This window comes from Camelus dromedarius, chromosome 1 (genome assembly GCF_036321535.1).
Source record: "Camelus dromedarius isolate mCamDro1 chromosome 1, mCamDro1.pat, whole genome shotgun sequence".
In the NCBI taxonomy this organism is placed as follows: Eukaryota; Metazoa; Chordata; class Mammalia; order Artiodactyla; family Camelidae; genus Camelus; species Camelus dromedarius.
The window spans coordinates 43,396,553-43,412,706 of NC_087436.1; the positions used below are offsets into that span (position 1 = coordinate 43,396,553).

Here is a 16,154-nt window from a genome sequence, read left to right on the forward strand (position 1 = left end):
TGTATACACACATAAATACACACACACAAGTGCGAGAGAGAGCGTCCAAGAGAGAGAGGAAAAGAGTGAGAGAAAAAAAGAGAGCGATTGCAATGATAATATTATCTTTCTTATACATATAAGCCAGGTGCCATGGATATTTGAGAGTTATTACACTTGTTTAAATTTCAATTCTAAAATTTTTTATTTGTTGGAGTTTCTACAGATGCAACTGCATAGAAAGTTAAATGCAATTTGTGATTTAGATGATAAATAAAAGATTGTTTACTTCTCAAAGAACCATACAAGGCCATAATGTTCACTATAGTTTGGATTATCTAAAAGTGGGGGGAATGGGGTGTTCCTGTCATGGGAAAAACAGAAGGTGGCCGTGTGCCACAGTGCCGTGCAGAGCCCTCCTGGTTAATCCCAGCTGGACGCCGCCTGGCACCGCCAGCTGCTGTGCGTATGCTCACTGAACAACAGGCACCTGCATGTGGGAAACACGATTAAGACTGGCACACAATCCCATTACCATGATAAGCCACTCAGAGTATTGTTGAGGGAGCTTAATCCGCACAGAGAGATGATGAGGTAGGTGGAAGGGTCCTTTTTTTTAATGTCAGACTCACAGCAAAATGAACTTACGTCATATCAAACTCTAAAGAGCTTCAAATTCATAAAGAATTAAAGAGGCAAAATTTCCCTAAAATAAGTAATGTACATCTTTTAAACCTAAGAACAAGACAATTTAAACTGGACCATATTACTTAAAGTTCCAAAAATGACTTTCAAATGAAAGGAAAGCCATTTATTTGTACATATCTACTGAAAAAAAAAAAAAAACATTTTGTGTTTACAAAAAAAAAATCAAATTTCAGTTTAATCTTTTAGGTTTAATGTTCAATCCAAAAATAAAACAAAATTATAATAAAGTTGCCTGAGTGGTAAGCTTTCCATAAATAAGGTGCCATTTGAGACATCAAATGAGATAAAAAGCAGAAAAGTATTTCTCCTTTTGTAATCTAAACAAATTCTAATGTATTTAAGTGAAAATTTGCAAGAATTGTCACGATGTCTACTCAAAATAGATCTGAAATGTATTTTTCAGCCTTACTTTTATATTTGCATTGAGTTCAGTTTCATAATTTTAAAAAGTAGAAATATTTTATTATGTGACAAAACACTATTTTCCATGGTCTGTTTTTTGATTCCCAAATTTACATTAATTTTCAAGAATTTTTAAAATTACAGTATAAAAAATACCTACCTATAACTGCCAGCAAATGAAAATAATCTATAATAAATATTATAGATGTAGATTACTACTTATGAGTTTATTTGATCTTCCTTCTGCTACCAACTGAGAAAGTGGCCATATAAAAACAATGTTTTTTTGACTGTGACAAAAAACAATTTTTTTACAATGGAAAATGACTTATCCGCATTGTTAAAGAAGTGCAAACTTTGACTAGACACATGGAGGAAAGTGAACTCAAAGACTACAATTTACTTTCTGAGAACGCAATGCTAAAATCCATCTTTCTCGGAATTTCTTATTTTAATAGTGACTGTTATCAAGTGTTATCTTATCTGCAATATTGGCTGCAGGTATGATTTGCAAGCTTTTACTAAATGATAAACCAATACTATAACTCAGAAAACATGGCAAATTTTGTGGTATCTTTTGCTATCATTTGGTAATATCCAAAGATTTGTTATATACACACATATATATCAACACATATTCACATATGTTCCACTGGATATATTTTTACCAAATTTCATATTCAATATCAACATTTTAGATTCTAAGTAGATATTACACTATAGAACTTGAATTTTGGTCAGCTAACAGACACTTATCATCTGTTACCTAAATTGGTATAAGCACCTCATTTCTTCAAGGTCACTTTAGGGTGAACAGACATAATTACTTTTCATCATGGTAAGCCTATGGAAAATAATCAAATTAGTACTGTAGAAAGAAAAGGCATTATTAATTCTGTTTTTAAATATGTGAGTCATACAGCCTTGAAATTATTGGATAAATAGTAAGTGTATATGTACTAGACAATTTCCATTGTACAGAGGCAAGGGATCATTCTCATACCCCAAAATATTCTGTATACAGAAGGATGTAGTCAGCCACATCTGCCTAAGTATCAGTCACCCCCACAACATAATTACTTGTATCAAAGACATTCTGGGAGTTCCATATTGGACCACATATTCTCAGTTTATTGCTTTACTCCCAACTGTTCACTTCTGCAGTTCACATAGTATTAAATAATCTCTACTCAAAATAAGGCTCTTCTGGATGTCAAAAAAAGGTACTATAAAAGGGTAATATATATTTATATAGAAATACACAAAGAGCTGTACAGCCAGCAAAGAATACAATAAGATCTAAACTCACTGGTCACCATGAAATAAATCTGAGAAACCATTCCAAATAGCAAAAGTTCCAAAATGCACATGGATATTTCTTTATTTTAAAGTATTAAGGTACATGATATTTGCATTATAGATTAGGCCATCACATGATAGTGTCTACATGACCCCGACTCCTGAGTCGGAACTTGAGACTGCCATCCTAGATCCTCACATACACAGATGAAAACCCACCCTGAGGGGAAGGAATCCTGTTTGAATATTTGGAAATCCAATGTATAGCTTCAAATTAAAAATCCAGCTTTAGACAAGAATCTAAAATTTGTACCTGGCATAGCATTAGGTTTTTAGAATTAGGATAGTTCATTATAGAAACTTTCTGTGACAACAGCAATAATAAAGACACTTCCAACATCCAGGCAACTATGAGTTAGAGTCTGGTTACAACATTATTTTTTAAATCAAAAGTTTCTAACCAGTTCCAATAATATCATAGCTGAAACGCAGAATAATACAAATATATAAGTATGTGTGTATATCATTTTTTCTTACACTCTTGACGCTGTTACATGGGCAGCATACAAAAAGTATCTCCCACTATCCTTTTTGGAAAGAAAAATTAATTGCTCTACAAAGGAAAAAATACTTCCATTAAGCTCATTGTCTTCACACATGGATAAATTATAAATAAGATGTTTAAGAAAATAATCAGCCTTTAAAATTATTATCAGAAAGAAGCAATAAGGAGAAGAATGTCACTTTTCCATTGGACTCTGGCCAGTGATTCAGAAAGCTGTTCCAAGAGTAGTTCTTTATCTGATCAAGCCATTCTGTCAAAGTAGGAGTAAGTTCCCAAACCACATATACTTGTTGCTGTTGCCTAAGAACTACCTTCACAAATCAGGCATGAGAGCCATTTGGGGTCAGACCATCTGGAAGAGTTTGCAGATGAAACAGACCTCCCATCTTCTCAAAAAGTGTAGGTTCCTACGTGGGCCAGGAGACAAATGCCTGACTGCCCCGTGTAACAGCCCAATCACTCCTACTGATTCTTTAACAACTGGAAAGAGGTCCCTGCTGTGTAATGAGATTATGGAACACATGATAGATTAGTGACCTTTTGAATTAGGACAAGCAACATGAACTCACTAACAAACTCCCTCTTATATTGGAGCAGCTATGTTAAGAGTGTCAGCCATTTGCCTAAAATAGCTCAAGCACAGATGGAAACACCAATGTAGAAAGAAAGCTTCATTCTTTAATGTTCCAGTGCTAAGACTAGGAACTCATATTTGGCTTGGCTTATTATGAAAGCATCTGATAATTTTAGTCAACAACTACATAAAAAACATTTTCCTATTTGGATTTATAATTGTGTTTTTGAAATACATTTGAAAAAAATCAATCCAAAATAGCCTTTTAGATTCATTGATCATTGACCAGTCAATGAAGGCATATTGGTTCAGTGGGTTTAGACATGAAGAAACCCTTATTTTGCTTTTTCATTTTTGATCCTATTTTAACTGTTTAACAGTTTGTTCTTTCAGCAGAGCACAGGGTTTTGGAGACAGGCAGAATGATAGATTTGACCTGGGGTAACACCTGGGTAGCTATATGAATTCAGTCAGGGAAGTTTTTCAATCCCTTTAGACATCAATCTCATCTTTAATATGAGGATAATACAGCATCTACTCATCAGATTATTGTGAGGGGAAAAATTAGATAATCTATGTAGAATTCTTAGCACAGTGGCTAGCACCTAATACTATGATAATTTCTCAATATTTTTAACTATTCCTTTTTATTTATTCTTGTAAAATGTTGTTCCAATGGACTGAAATATTTTTCCTAATGAATACTTCTTCTATAATTAAATTGCTCAGCTTATTGGTTAAACCATAATTTATTCAAACAAATTTGACTTAGGTAAACATCACCATAAAATCATAGAGAACCTTCATTTTACTTTCATTATTTTACTATTGTTGCTCCTCATTTGGATCTTCTACAAAAGACAGAATTCCTTTTCATATTGAGGAGGTAAGTAATTAGAAGATAATCTTGACACACACAAATGTGTCAATAGAACATTCATTTTTTAAAAGTGTATGTGTTTGGGTAATAGATTTGGGTTCGCACACATCTAAGTGTTCTCCTGCACTTTCTCCCTTTGATCAGCCACTCTTTGAGGTTAAGAATGAAGTCCGTGCCTTTGAGAATGAAGATAATTGGCCTGTCTGGACTACAGTGGCCAGACCAGCACAAAGCCCTAACTAGCTGAGCAATTCAAACCAAAACCCAGTCACTATTTATCCTAGAACTCCAGTACATGGACTTATTCAGTGTCTCAGAGTAATGTGTTATGAACATTTTATTAATGCTACTCAAATGTGGTTTTCAAAATAGTCTAAATTTAGGAAAACAAATGCATAGTTTAAGGCTTTTCATAGTCACTACTATAAATTACAGGCTATGAGCAAAACATTGCCAATTTCTGAATTCTCAAGTATAAGTACAAAATTCTCAACAACAACAAAAAGAATTTTACATACCTACTTTATTTTACTCCTGTCACTTGTTTCTTTTTGTTCTGAATGTTGTCTTGGAAGAACCAAATCCTTTCCCTAGAACTAGGGGGTACACTCTACAATGTAAATTCTATTCTAATATCAGATTTATGTGTTCAAAATGATCAAACAATTATAGTACCTTGAAACCCACACCACATACACACACAAAAACTGCTCTGCAAATAAACCTCACTGCAAATTCATTTTATCTTGCTGAATCCACAAACTTTGATGCGTGTCTTCTGAAATGGGTGGCAGAGGAGCTACTTACAGGACATTTCCTCAATCCTTCTCCTCACCTTGTGCTATACAGGATAATACACTATCATCAGGACAGAGCAGTACCTTGACTTTCTACAGAGGATGGGATGCTGAGAACCATATTGAACCATATTGAATATGCCATTAGTTTTCTTTCAGGAGATTTAGAAGAAACTTCACAGCCCTGAGTACAACAAATTTGCCTTAACTCTGTCTTGGGCACACGTCCCCATTACATGCTGCGTGACCCAGCAGTGCACAGGTGTGCAGCCCAAAGCCACACCAAAGTACTAGGACAGAGGAATGATTTGTAAGTATACACCTCTGTGATAGTCTTCCCCTCTTCATGCTGAGGCAGAACAGAACTAATTCCGACAGGCTATTCATGAAGTATATTCTTTGGCCATTTAAATATCAGCTTTTGAACAACTTTTCTACATAAATGACGATACATGATAAATCACACTAAGGCTCAGTTGCATAGACAATTATTAAGTATACTTACTATGTATGGTTCATGACAGTAACATACACATACCAAATTCATATGTAGATCTCATCTTCTGAATGTGACTGCTCTAAGAGGACACTGAAATGATTTACTGTCAGTTACACAGAAAATACCAGACAATTGTGACAGGTGAAACACAGATTTGACTGAATGTGAGAAAACTCAAGCAGATATTCATACTCATCTAAATAAGCCAATAGGATGGGTAGTTCTCATTGTTCTAACAGCATCTCTAAACTACTGAATGCAAAGTGTCTGTACTTGTTCTAGTTTTTTTTCCTTCCTGATTTTCATTTTAAAATATTGGTCTTTAGGTCTGTCGCCTCCCCCTCTGTGCAGTGATTATAGTGAGACAGTGCTATAAAATAAGAGAGGAGGGCATCTTGCCACCACACCCTCTGAATTCAGGGCAAATATTTAGAACACCTAGGAAAAGGAATCTTTGGGGATACACAATATATGAAAAGAGAACTGAAATTCTGACACAGAAAATACCAAAGTTCTCATATACAATTCCCATAATGTTTTGCTTTTTTAAATTTTTCAATAATTTTTTAAAAGTTAGAACACCCTGCCCTAAACTGACTCAGTTTGCCACGTAGAGATATTTATGGTCAAAGATCAGCATTATGATAAATTATTACATTATTACACTAAAATACCTGTAAAAAGGTATCACTTAACTAGCACTTGGTGAAACATCCTAGAATGGTCCACCTTTCATTTTCAACTTCTTCAAACTTGCAAAAGCCACACAGATCCTAATGCATGTTTCTGTTTTCACAGTTTTATTTCTAAAACACTCCCTTACTTCTTTCTCTTTAATTTGGAATGCTCTCTGAGCTGGCAATGGTTATAATTATCCTAGAAGGTCAAAGATGGTCAGAGGTAAAGTGATTGGTCTGATGAAGATGGACAAAGACCACGTGCATTAACCTGTAGACAAACCAGGCAAGCGGAAAAAAGGGAAAAGTCGTGGATTTCACATTCTAGGATCTGAAAATCCAACAGGAAGGACCTGGCTACTTGGAGCAAACTCAAAAGTATGCCAACACACAAAGTGGGCTAACCTAATACAGATACAGCAATAACCAAATGATAAAAGCCTTTTTCAGCTAATATGTACAGTCTTAGAAATTCCTGTATGAGTGTTCTAGGTAATTACCGTCCTGAGTTAACCATATTAGTGTCTCTTAAGGTAAAGGCAGAAGTTGATTATTTGTACAGTTTCAAAAAGGGTTTCTATTAGATCGAGATGCCTTGTTAATTTGGAGGCTTATTGACTGGAATTTACTACTGACTACAGAAATAATGTATAAACATGAATATATTTGAGGCAAGGCATCCCAGATAAGATGAGTGGGATTAGAGAGATACAAGCTATAGGACACCAAGTAATCACCCAAATGAGATGGACTCCAAAATGTAAGCCTACAACTGACCAAAGCTCAGAGCACCCACAAAGTTCATAACTGTGAACCACAATAAACGTCTCAATAGTTTCCTAACCTTTAATGTGACTTGTAATTATATGGCCGGGACTAACCCATCCAGATTGTCTGTGTATCCCCTTCCTTCATACCCAAGTATTAGCTGAAATTCAAGGCTCAGGGCTATTGCTCACCCACTCGTATGGCTTAATGTTTTGACAAAATCACACTGCTCTCTTGCTCTTCTCCAGGCTCCTGTTGGTACTTTCAGCAATATACACTGTAATAATCATTACTTATAATACTTATAGGTATTACATAATACTTATAATATTTCTCTGGATTGGACATTTTGTGGGGAAGAAATGTCTGCTCAATCAGATTATAAACTCCGTGAGGGTATCAATCATTGACTCTCAGCCCAGCAATGTCATAGCAGCTACTGCAATGCGATATACCTAGCAAACCAATACAAAATTACTGAATTAAAGGAGCTTTCCTATGTGTCAGGAGAAAACATCTAAATTAAACTGAGTTAAACAAGCTGATTCTTAGAAATTGAAACTCATTAAGCAAATGTTAGAAATTAAGGTCTTTGTCTTAATGAGCACAAACACAAATTAGTGGGTAGAAGAAGATGGCAGTTTTCTGCAAGTTACCAGAAAAACATGAATAAAAACCTGGTCTGGTAACTAAGTCGAAGCTTACCCTCTAGATTTAGGTGTATCGTTAACTAGAACCGTTCTTACCGTCTCCCTCCAGCTTTTAAAAATTGACCCTCCCTGAAGGGTTGGCAGGTATTAATGGATTTCAAAGAAAAGAAATATCCTATCATATTTACTTGGTCTCAAGTATTTCTATCAAAAGATTGTCTCGTTTGGTAGCAATTCCAACTCTACCCTTCCAAAGTAAAAGGAAACTGAGATGATACATTGATTTGTTGTGATGAATCCTGCTAGTGCCCACTGAGATAAAAATAGGCAGTGGTTTTGTTTCTGCTCCCAACAGGAATTGGAACAGCATACAAGCAGGAAAGAAATCAAGCTAGAGACACATTTATCATTTAGTGGACTCTGAATCGGGACAAGGCAGTAACAAATACAGATTAAAAATCTGCGATTCTATTTCAATACGCAATCACTTGTCTCTTTAGAAACTTTATCGAGAAGCAAAAAGAAATCTCAAACACTTCAGAAAAAAGTGTATCAAAAAGAGCCTTGCACAGAACAATTACTGAGAATAGCACACTCACAAAGTTCCTCAAGAGAATGATTAGAACTCAAATTGTGAAAGTAGGATCAACTTTTTTTGCTAGCTTAATGCAATATGCCTAACCCACATGAAGATGCCTGTTTACTTCTTTCGCTGTCTCCTTCATTTTTGTGGATTTTCAAAGCCCAGTACATTGTCTGTATAAACTAAAAGAAACAGCCACACCAATATGTCACAAAATGTAATGAAAGCAAAAGGAGGGACAAGAGAAGTCCTGCTTGGAAGAAAATTATGGACAGTTGAGAAAGAAACCCATTTTATGTATTCTTCCCAGAGATTAGAGTGAGCATTTTGAAGAATGTGATCAACTGATGAAACATAGGGAGCAACATTGGAGGAGGAGGAAGGTACAGCTCAGTGGTAGAGCGCATGCTTAGCACGAGGTCCTGGGTTCAATCCCCAGTCCTTTAAAAAAAATAATAAAAATAAAATAAATGAATAAATAAAACTAATTACCTTCCCCCCAAAAAAACAAAACAAAAGATTTTTTTATAAAGATTAAAAAAAAATTGGAGGAAAAAATCTGGAGGCTATCTTAGAAGATGAGGCTATAGATAGCTTAGAAGCTTTGCAAGAGACACAGGAATAGCTTAGCATAGAATAGCTTAGCATCTGGTTTCCATGGGAGAAACGGTTCAAAATATGTCACTTGTTGATTGGTGAGAAAACTGCCTATCATTTCTCCAGCACCATCTCTACATGAGGTCTCTGAGTCTCCAGTTCCTCATCTACAAAACTGGGATAATAATACTCAACAAGAGTTATTTTGAAGATTAAATGAGATGGTATATGTGAAGCAGTTCTAGGTTCTAGGGGTAGAATAAGGGGGAAAATTCTTTCTCTTTCTGTTGCTGTTGCCATCTAGGCTTAAAAGAAACAAATGTAAGGGGAATCTAACACATCTAATTGAAATAAGAGATTCTTCTTTCTAAAATAGCTCTACTTCATGCCTACCGACCACATTCTAATGCAATGGTTCTAAACTCTAGAGCACATAAAAAACAGTGGGGAGCCTGTTAAAAATCTCCAAAAGTGACTGCACAGATCTAAAGTGTGTCCTAAGGATTTTATTCTTTTAGCAGACAACCCAGGTAATTCTGGTAGTTGTGGTCAGCAGATAGCACTTTACTCTAAAAAAGATATTATAGGATTAGTATCTAGCTATTACTCACATATGAAATTAGCATGAAAAAAATCAGTATTATGAAAGTGGGTCAAAAGAGATGTAAACAGAGACAGACATAGAAAGGAAATCACAGAATACCAGGTTGTAAGGGATTTTTCCATCCAATAAAAAAATTTCCATCATCTCTGACAGATGGTCATTTAAAATACCTTCAGTGATGGGGAATTGCTGTCTTCAGGCACACATGTTATTTTGGGTTATAAACTGATGTAAAATAGAGGGTCAATCATAAGTTTTTGGAAAATGAAGAAATGGGGATATTATACATGAAAGACTTTGCAGACTTGACTGAACAAGACAAGGCACCAAATAAATTCAGGACTAATTGGACTGCAAGATAACTTGAATATCCAAATGTTGGATCTGCTACCTGATTCCACTAAAAAAGCCAAGCTTTCTGTGGCTGCTGTAAAAATAAACCTTTACTATGTCTCTCATTCATATTTCAATGATGTATCATTTCAATCACACATCTGGTACCACTCTCAGCTCCCCATTTAGGCAGTGGCAAGTGAACAGCAATAAAATTATATAACACCAAAATATTTTTGCACTGCTCATAAATATTTTAAAACAATGCTCCAGATCAAAACTTCTTAAATGAATATTGGATATCCTATCTTATATTCTATCTTACAGAATTCTATCTTATAACTCTGTCATCCTAGCTTATAACTCTGTTAAAAACAATAGTACTTACTTATATTTTAATCTTTATATAGCTATTCCACCAAATGAGGAAAATGGAAATAAAGCCACTTAATTATTTACCTGTTTTAGAAGAACTCACAAAGCCTAGTGGTTTCACACAGCTCTGTCACGTGTGACTGATGCTCAGGCATTTCCATCATCCTTTATGCAAATTATCAAAGGCTCCTAGAGCTGTTCCAGTGCAAACCCACTGCCATGTCATTGATACATAATTGGAAAGTGTCAATTACTGAACACTAATATGGCCTTGGACTATTTTAATCTAATCTGCCAAAATAGTGTCCAGAAGAAGAAATTTTTATAGAGTCATCTGGGATTTAGAATAGGCTAAAAATCCACCCTGATATATTTTACACAGGTCCCAATGCTTCCTTGTAGTCCAGGATTCAGGTGAGAGTTAGAGTAGTTCCCATATCCTCTCCTCCACTGAACCATCACTGGAACACCAATCCCAAATCTGCACTTTAGGCAATATTTATTTGTGTGAAATAACTGAGCCTTGAGGAAACGATTTTGTTAAAGTATTAGATGAAAAGGTTTCTTGAGCAAAAAAGCTATCTGATTTGTTTTCCTTGGACACTAAGGAGCATCCAGTAGTAAATCTGTCTCTCTCTCTCCAAAGGGTCTTTGTGTTCAAGCTTGAGAAAGAGAAAAGCAGCTGCTGACATCCAGGAGCTGGCCTATTACTATCAGCTTGACCTTGGTGTTCACTGTTGAACGTAAATAACTTCACAGAGCATCATCATCAGATCAGACCACTCTGTGACCATGAAGGAGCAGGACAAAAATGGCATCACTCCCTTATCATGTCTAAATACAGACAAAACATGAACATTGTCCAAGCCAAAACTACCAGACACCCACTTCTCTTGCTAACTGAAAGACTGCTGCTTCTTTACCAACTACAGCTTTAGTCTGCCATCCTAGAGATCAGATTTATTGGGATACAAGATCCTAAAACTGTTCCTGCTTTCTGAGAGCACCCAACCCAGAGTGAACCCCCAGTTTCTTGGACTCTCCCCCAAATCACTCATTCAAAGCCCAAATCTAGTGAGTGGTTGCTAACTCGGCTCCTCATGATGTGCACCCTCCATCACTGCAGTGAGTCGTAACTCCAAAACAGCCAACCCCTGGTGTGTTCCCGGTGGTCTTCTCATGGCGGGCATTGACAAGCTCAGTTACTGAAGTCAGAACAGACATTCTTAAGAAAAGCTGAAAGAATTTCTGTCTTCCAGATACTAAAATTCTAATATAAAATAAACTCTTTGAACTTATTTTCTCACAATGTGGGTTTTGTGGCAAAGGTCTCTTTAGTTCTGTCCCTCAGAAGAATTCCTTGTGTGAAGTATAGGATAAACAAGAGGATTATGGCTCATCTGTTAAATATTTACTTGAGGAAGAGGCATGTATTCAAAAAATATGACTCAATGTGTAAGATCAACACCCAGGCCACAGTGATCCTGGTGGTCCACAATCCTGGATGCTTATGTAAAATCCTACAGTGGATTCAATACGAACCTCTCATAGAAAAACAGACAATGGAATCGAAGTGAGATGACATTGACTTTGCTCCAATTCTTCGACTTTCTTTCTCAGTTTTCATCCTTATTAGGGATGCTTATCTCTTGATTATTATTTCCTTAACAAAGCACATTTAATGGTCTATTAAATTTACCAGGAGAGGGGATTATATTGTATTTTGTGGCTTGGACAATTTAGAAGTTTCTAAATATGAAAATTTAAGTTGCCTGCTATGCAAAAGATGTGAAGTGGGAATCTAAAGACCTAGGGTACATTTATGTAAATCTGAAGAATTTATATGAGGGGGTGGGTGAGTATAGCTCAGTGGTAGAGTGTGTGCTTAGCATGCACGAGATCCTGGGTTCAATCCCCAGTACTGCTATTAAAAAATAAATTAATTTTAAAAAAAGAATTTGTATGAGATAAAAAGTTTCCAATTATAGACTATAACTTTCAACATTTTGAAAAATGACTACAAGCCTTTGCAAAGTACCAGTATTATATTCTACCTCTCTCTAAAATATAAGTAGACTTTCCTTCTACATGGTTTATTCCAATAAATAATTTCTGTTTAAGGGAACAGCAACAAAACCTTAAAGTTACTATCATCGACTACATACTGCTCTAAAAATTTTATATACATTATTTCCAAACCTTACAAAATACCGAAAGTATACATAATTATTCACATTTTACAGATGAAGACCTGGATCAGAGAAATTGATAGGCTCCAAACACGCCATATAAAGGAGAGTTAAGATTCAAACCCACTTACACCTGACTTGCCCAGCTGAAGGATGTTTAAACACCTGTGTGTGTGTGTGTGTGTGTGTTTTCTTTTGGAGTGAAATTACTTTTAACTCTCAAACTGCACCGTGTTTTAACAGCTCATTTAATACATGCCTTTTCATGTATGCACAAACATACACCACACATTCAAAACTTGCTATTAATTGCTACCATTTTGACTGCAAGTTTGGAAAAAAATTTGCTCCTAAAATAAATATGTTTGGGAAAATGGAGCTTTAAAAATATTAGTTATCACACATGATAATTTCATCTTCTTAACCCCGTCAGATACTTTAAGATGCCTTAGGTGTGTGAATTTAATGCCATCACTCAGAGCTTAAAATCTCCTTGAGATACATTCTCCACCCTTTTAAGACTTCTGAGTATATTGTTTCTAATACAGCACAGGGACTTCAGAGAGAAATGAAGAGAATTTTGAAATGATATTGTGAATGCAAGCAAAAATTCCCTTTTCCTTTCTTTTTCCCTATCTCTTGCTCTCCTCTTTTCTAATTGTTTTTTCTTTAAAAGAAAAATGTTGCTCAATTAGGCAACATTCTATAAAATGCCCTCCAGGTCTGGGGGATCCAGAATCCCTAGGTACAGAAGGACATTCTGCCAATGTTCCCACCTGCCCTGAATTATCCTTTAGCCTTTATCAGATTGCATCACTATCTTCATGCTATTATTTAAAAACTGTCATATGTGGGCATGCTTATTTTCATCAAATTACATGGCATTGTGCAAATATACTAATCCCTTGTTTGCTAATGCAATGATTTTTTAAATAGAGGTTCTGAATTATTTTAGTTTTTTTTGAAACATGAGACATTTAGTACATCAGAGATCTATCATTGTGAAGCACAATGCAATCTCAACATTATCAAAATAAAACATACTCATTTGCTCAGGATCCTTATGTTTTTAACCTGCTCATTCAAAACCCCAAACCATCTACTACTGGAATCCATTTACATGAGAATCACAGATCCCGCCCATATTATTGACTCAGGGAATAAATGGATTTTAGGAGACTATTTAAAAGGCATCTCCTTCGGAGGTGGGGCTCAATCGGCTCTGTAAGGCTGCAACAGTTTACCAGGATTCAGGCCATAAAGAAAGAAGTGCTGGCATTGGGTGGGGCTGAATAGTTTACATTTTCCCCACTGTTTCTCACTGGTATCATTTTCATGAAAATCAAGGGTGTGGAATGTGTGCCAGGGTAAGAAATCCTACAGACCGCTTTGTGTGCCCAACAGCCCCCACCCCATAATATCATTAGCCGTTTATTTTAATCAGTGAATGAGCTGTCTGTCACATTAGTGTCTGGGAAAACTGCAGAGGAGCTAAGCAAACCAAAGAAAATATCATGCTGGGGATTATATTTTCCCTGTCACAACAGTCTTTTCTCCTTAGGAAGAAGACACTTTGCATGGAACCAAAAGGCATTTGCTGTCTAGCCATCTCAAGATCATCACAGAGCAAACACATCTGGCCCCAAATCTTCCTTTTGCTTCCCAATTCACCTTGCTTAACACTTCCTTTGAAACACACCCATTCTAAAAATAAAATGACCCTCTCTGTACCCAATTAACACCAAAGGCATCCAGCAGTGGCCACAATCCTCAGTAATCCACATGCCGAACACACCTTATCTCCGCTCACTTCACCATGCTCCAGTCCACGAATCCATTATGAATCATGGTCCCTTTCCTATTTTCAAAAAGCAGCGTTTGCACCTGCCTCTTTAAACAGCAATGCTTGGCACTGATATACTCTATAGTTACTCACAACACTCCACGGATTCTAAAGCCTCACTGACATTACACGCTCACAGACACACACCCCTATATACAGACATTCCTAATTCCAGCAATTTACCTTTTTTGGTCTTTTTCTTCTCTGACTACCGCCATTGAACTTCTCCCCACTGTCGCTTTTCTGAGCTGCATCTTCGTTCATCATTTTGAACAGTTTGGAAATAAAATAGCTCTGCCATTAAACCCTGCCGCCTGTACAGACCACTAGCGAGGATGCACTTACTGGAGGAAAGCAGGAGGAGGAGGAGGGGTGGGGAAGGGGCGCGCGCTGGGAGGGTGAGGACGGCGACGTTGCTATGGCAGCAGCTGCCACAACTGTTTATCTGACTGCATTGTTAAATCTGATTCAACCAATTACCGCCAGGGACGGGTTACAATGAAGAAAGCCTTGGGGGAAAAATGCCAGGGACTCGAACAATTTGGGGACTCTGCTGGTTAGTTTTTGACACACCCGCATTCGATCAGCTCTCTCCACCCACACACAAAACCTGCACTTAATTTTCTTGCTACAGGTACTTCAACACAGAACAGACACAATGCACAATGAGAAAACTCTAACACCCTTGCCTGTGTGTCAACCTGAAGAGGTACATTTTAGCCGGTGAAGAGGCTACTCAAGGAAAAGGATTAGCTATTCGTATCCTAAAGTAAATGTAAAAGTTACATTTTTAAGATGTTATTCACTTGATTCCAGGGGATAATTGTTCAAAACTCAGCTCAAGGATGACTTCTGTTACAAAGCCTGGACAACAGGCTCCCCAGCAACCAGGTGACACAGACCACTCCCTCCTCTGTGCCTCCTCTTTTCACTGAACGCTTCTGACAGAGCACCTGTAACACTGCACAACTGCACGTTTACCCAGATGTCATTTCTTGACAGGCCAGGAACTTCTTGAAGCCAGAGAGTGTGTGTGTGTGTGTGTGTGTGTGTGTGTGTGTGTGTGTGTGTGTGTGTGTGTGTGTGTGTGTGTGTGTGTGTGTCAGGGGAGATCACTGAATTTCCAGGAACCAAGCACAATGCAAAGGCATATTAAAGACAAGTTAATGAAGTTTTGTCGAACATATAAGTACGACATCTCAGGTAATACAAATATAAGAAAGCTGTGGAGTTAAAATATGTTATAACTGATCTTACAAATCTTCCTAACCTAATTTTCTTTATTAACTGATGAATAAAACACAATTCCTGATGTTAAGGTGCTTATAATATAAAGTTCCAGAATTCTTCTTGATAAGAAAAGAAATCAGGGCTTGTTTTTATAACAAGAAACACAATTTCATCTACTGGATTGAGGTGGCCCTATTTGTGTATTTATACATGTTAAATTGTAGATGCAACCCAACATGTTTTGTACAAATACACATATATGCACACTGAATATGCATCCCTCTTCCTAGAAAACAACTCAAAGTATAACACACAGAATATTTAAATGTAAAACCTGAGTAAGGATTAAACCAGTGAGATAATATATACAAATACCCTTTGAAAATGGAAGGCACTTATGTAAATGTGTCATTGCTATTGCTAATCTTATGATTACTACCAATACAGGTAATTTTCAAGTCAGAAAAGCCTATTTAAAAAATGCTTCTCACATGAAAACGGCTACCAAAATTGGGAGTTCATCTTTCTAGTAAATACAGCAAGAAAACACCTTCTTCCCTCACTGCTGTTGAGAGGGCTTTTTCTCTCTGCCTTTCTGCCCC

General features: G+C 36.5%; 1 protein-coding gene across 11 annotated transcripts in view; it reads right to left on the reverse strand.

Moving 5' to 3' along the window:
• Positions 1-16,154, reverse strand: part of ANK2 (ankyrin 2) — a 603,826-nt gene that overhangs the window by 297,469 nt on the left and 290,203 nt on the right. For 2 of the 11 annotated variants that reach the window (XM_064481005.1, XM_064480948.1), the window contains exon 1: positions 14,506-15,107. The exons of 2 other annotated variants lie outside the window; for them this stretch is intronic. In XM_064481005.1, coding sequence (XP_064337075.1) covers positions 14,506-14,589 — 84 coding nt within the window. In that variant the 5' untranslated portion in view covers positions 14,590-15,107. Of the gene's footprint in view, positions 1-14,505; positions 15,575-16,154 lie in introns of those variants that run through there. 7 more of the 11 variants (XM_064479985.1, XM_064480279.1, XM_064480481.1 and 4 more) reach the window with 7 other exon arrangements.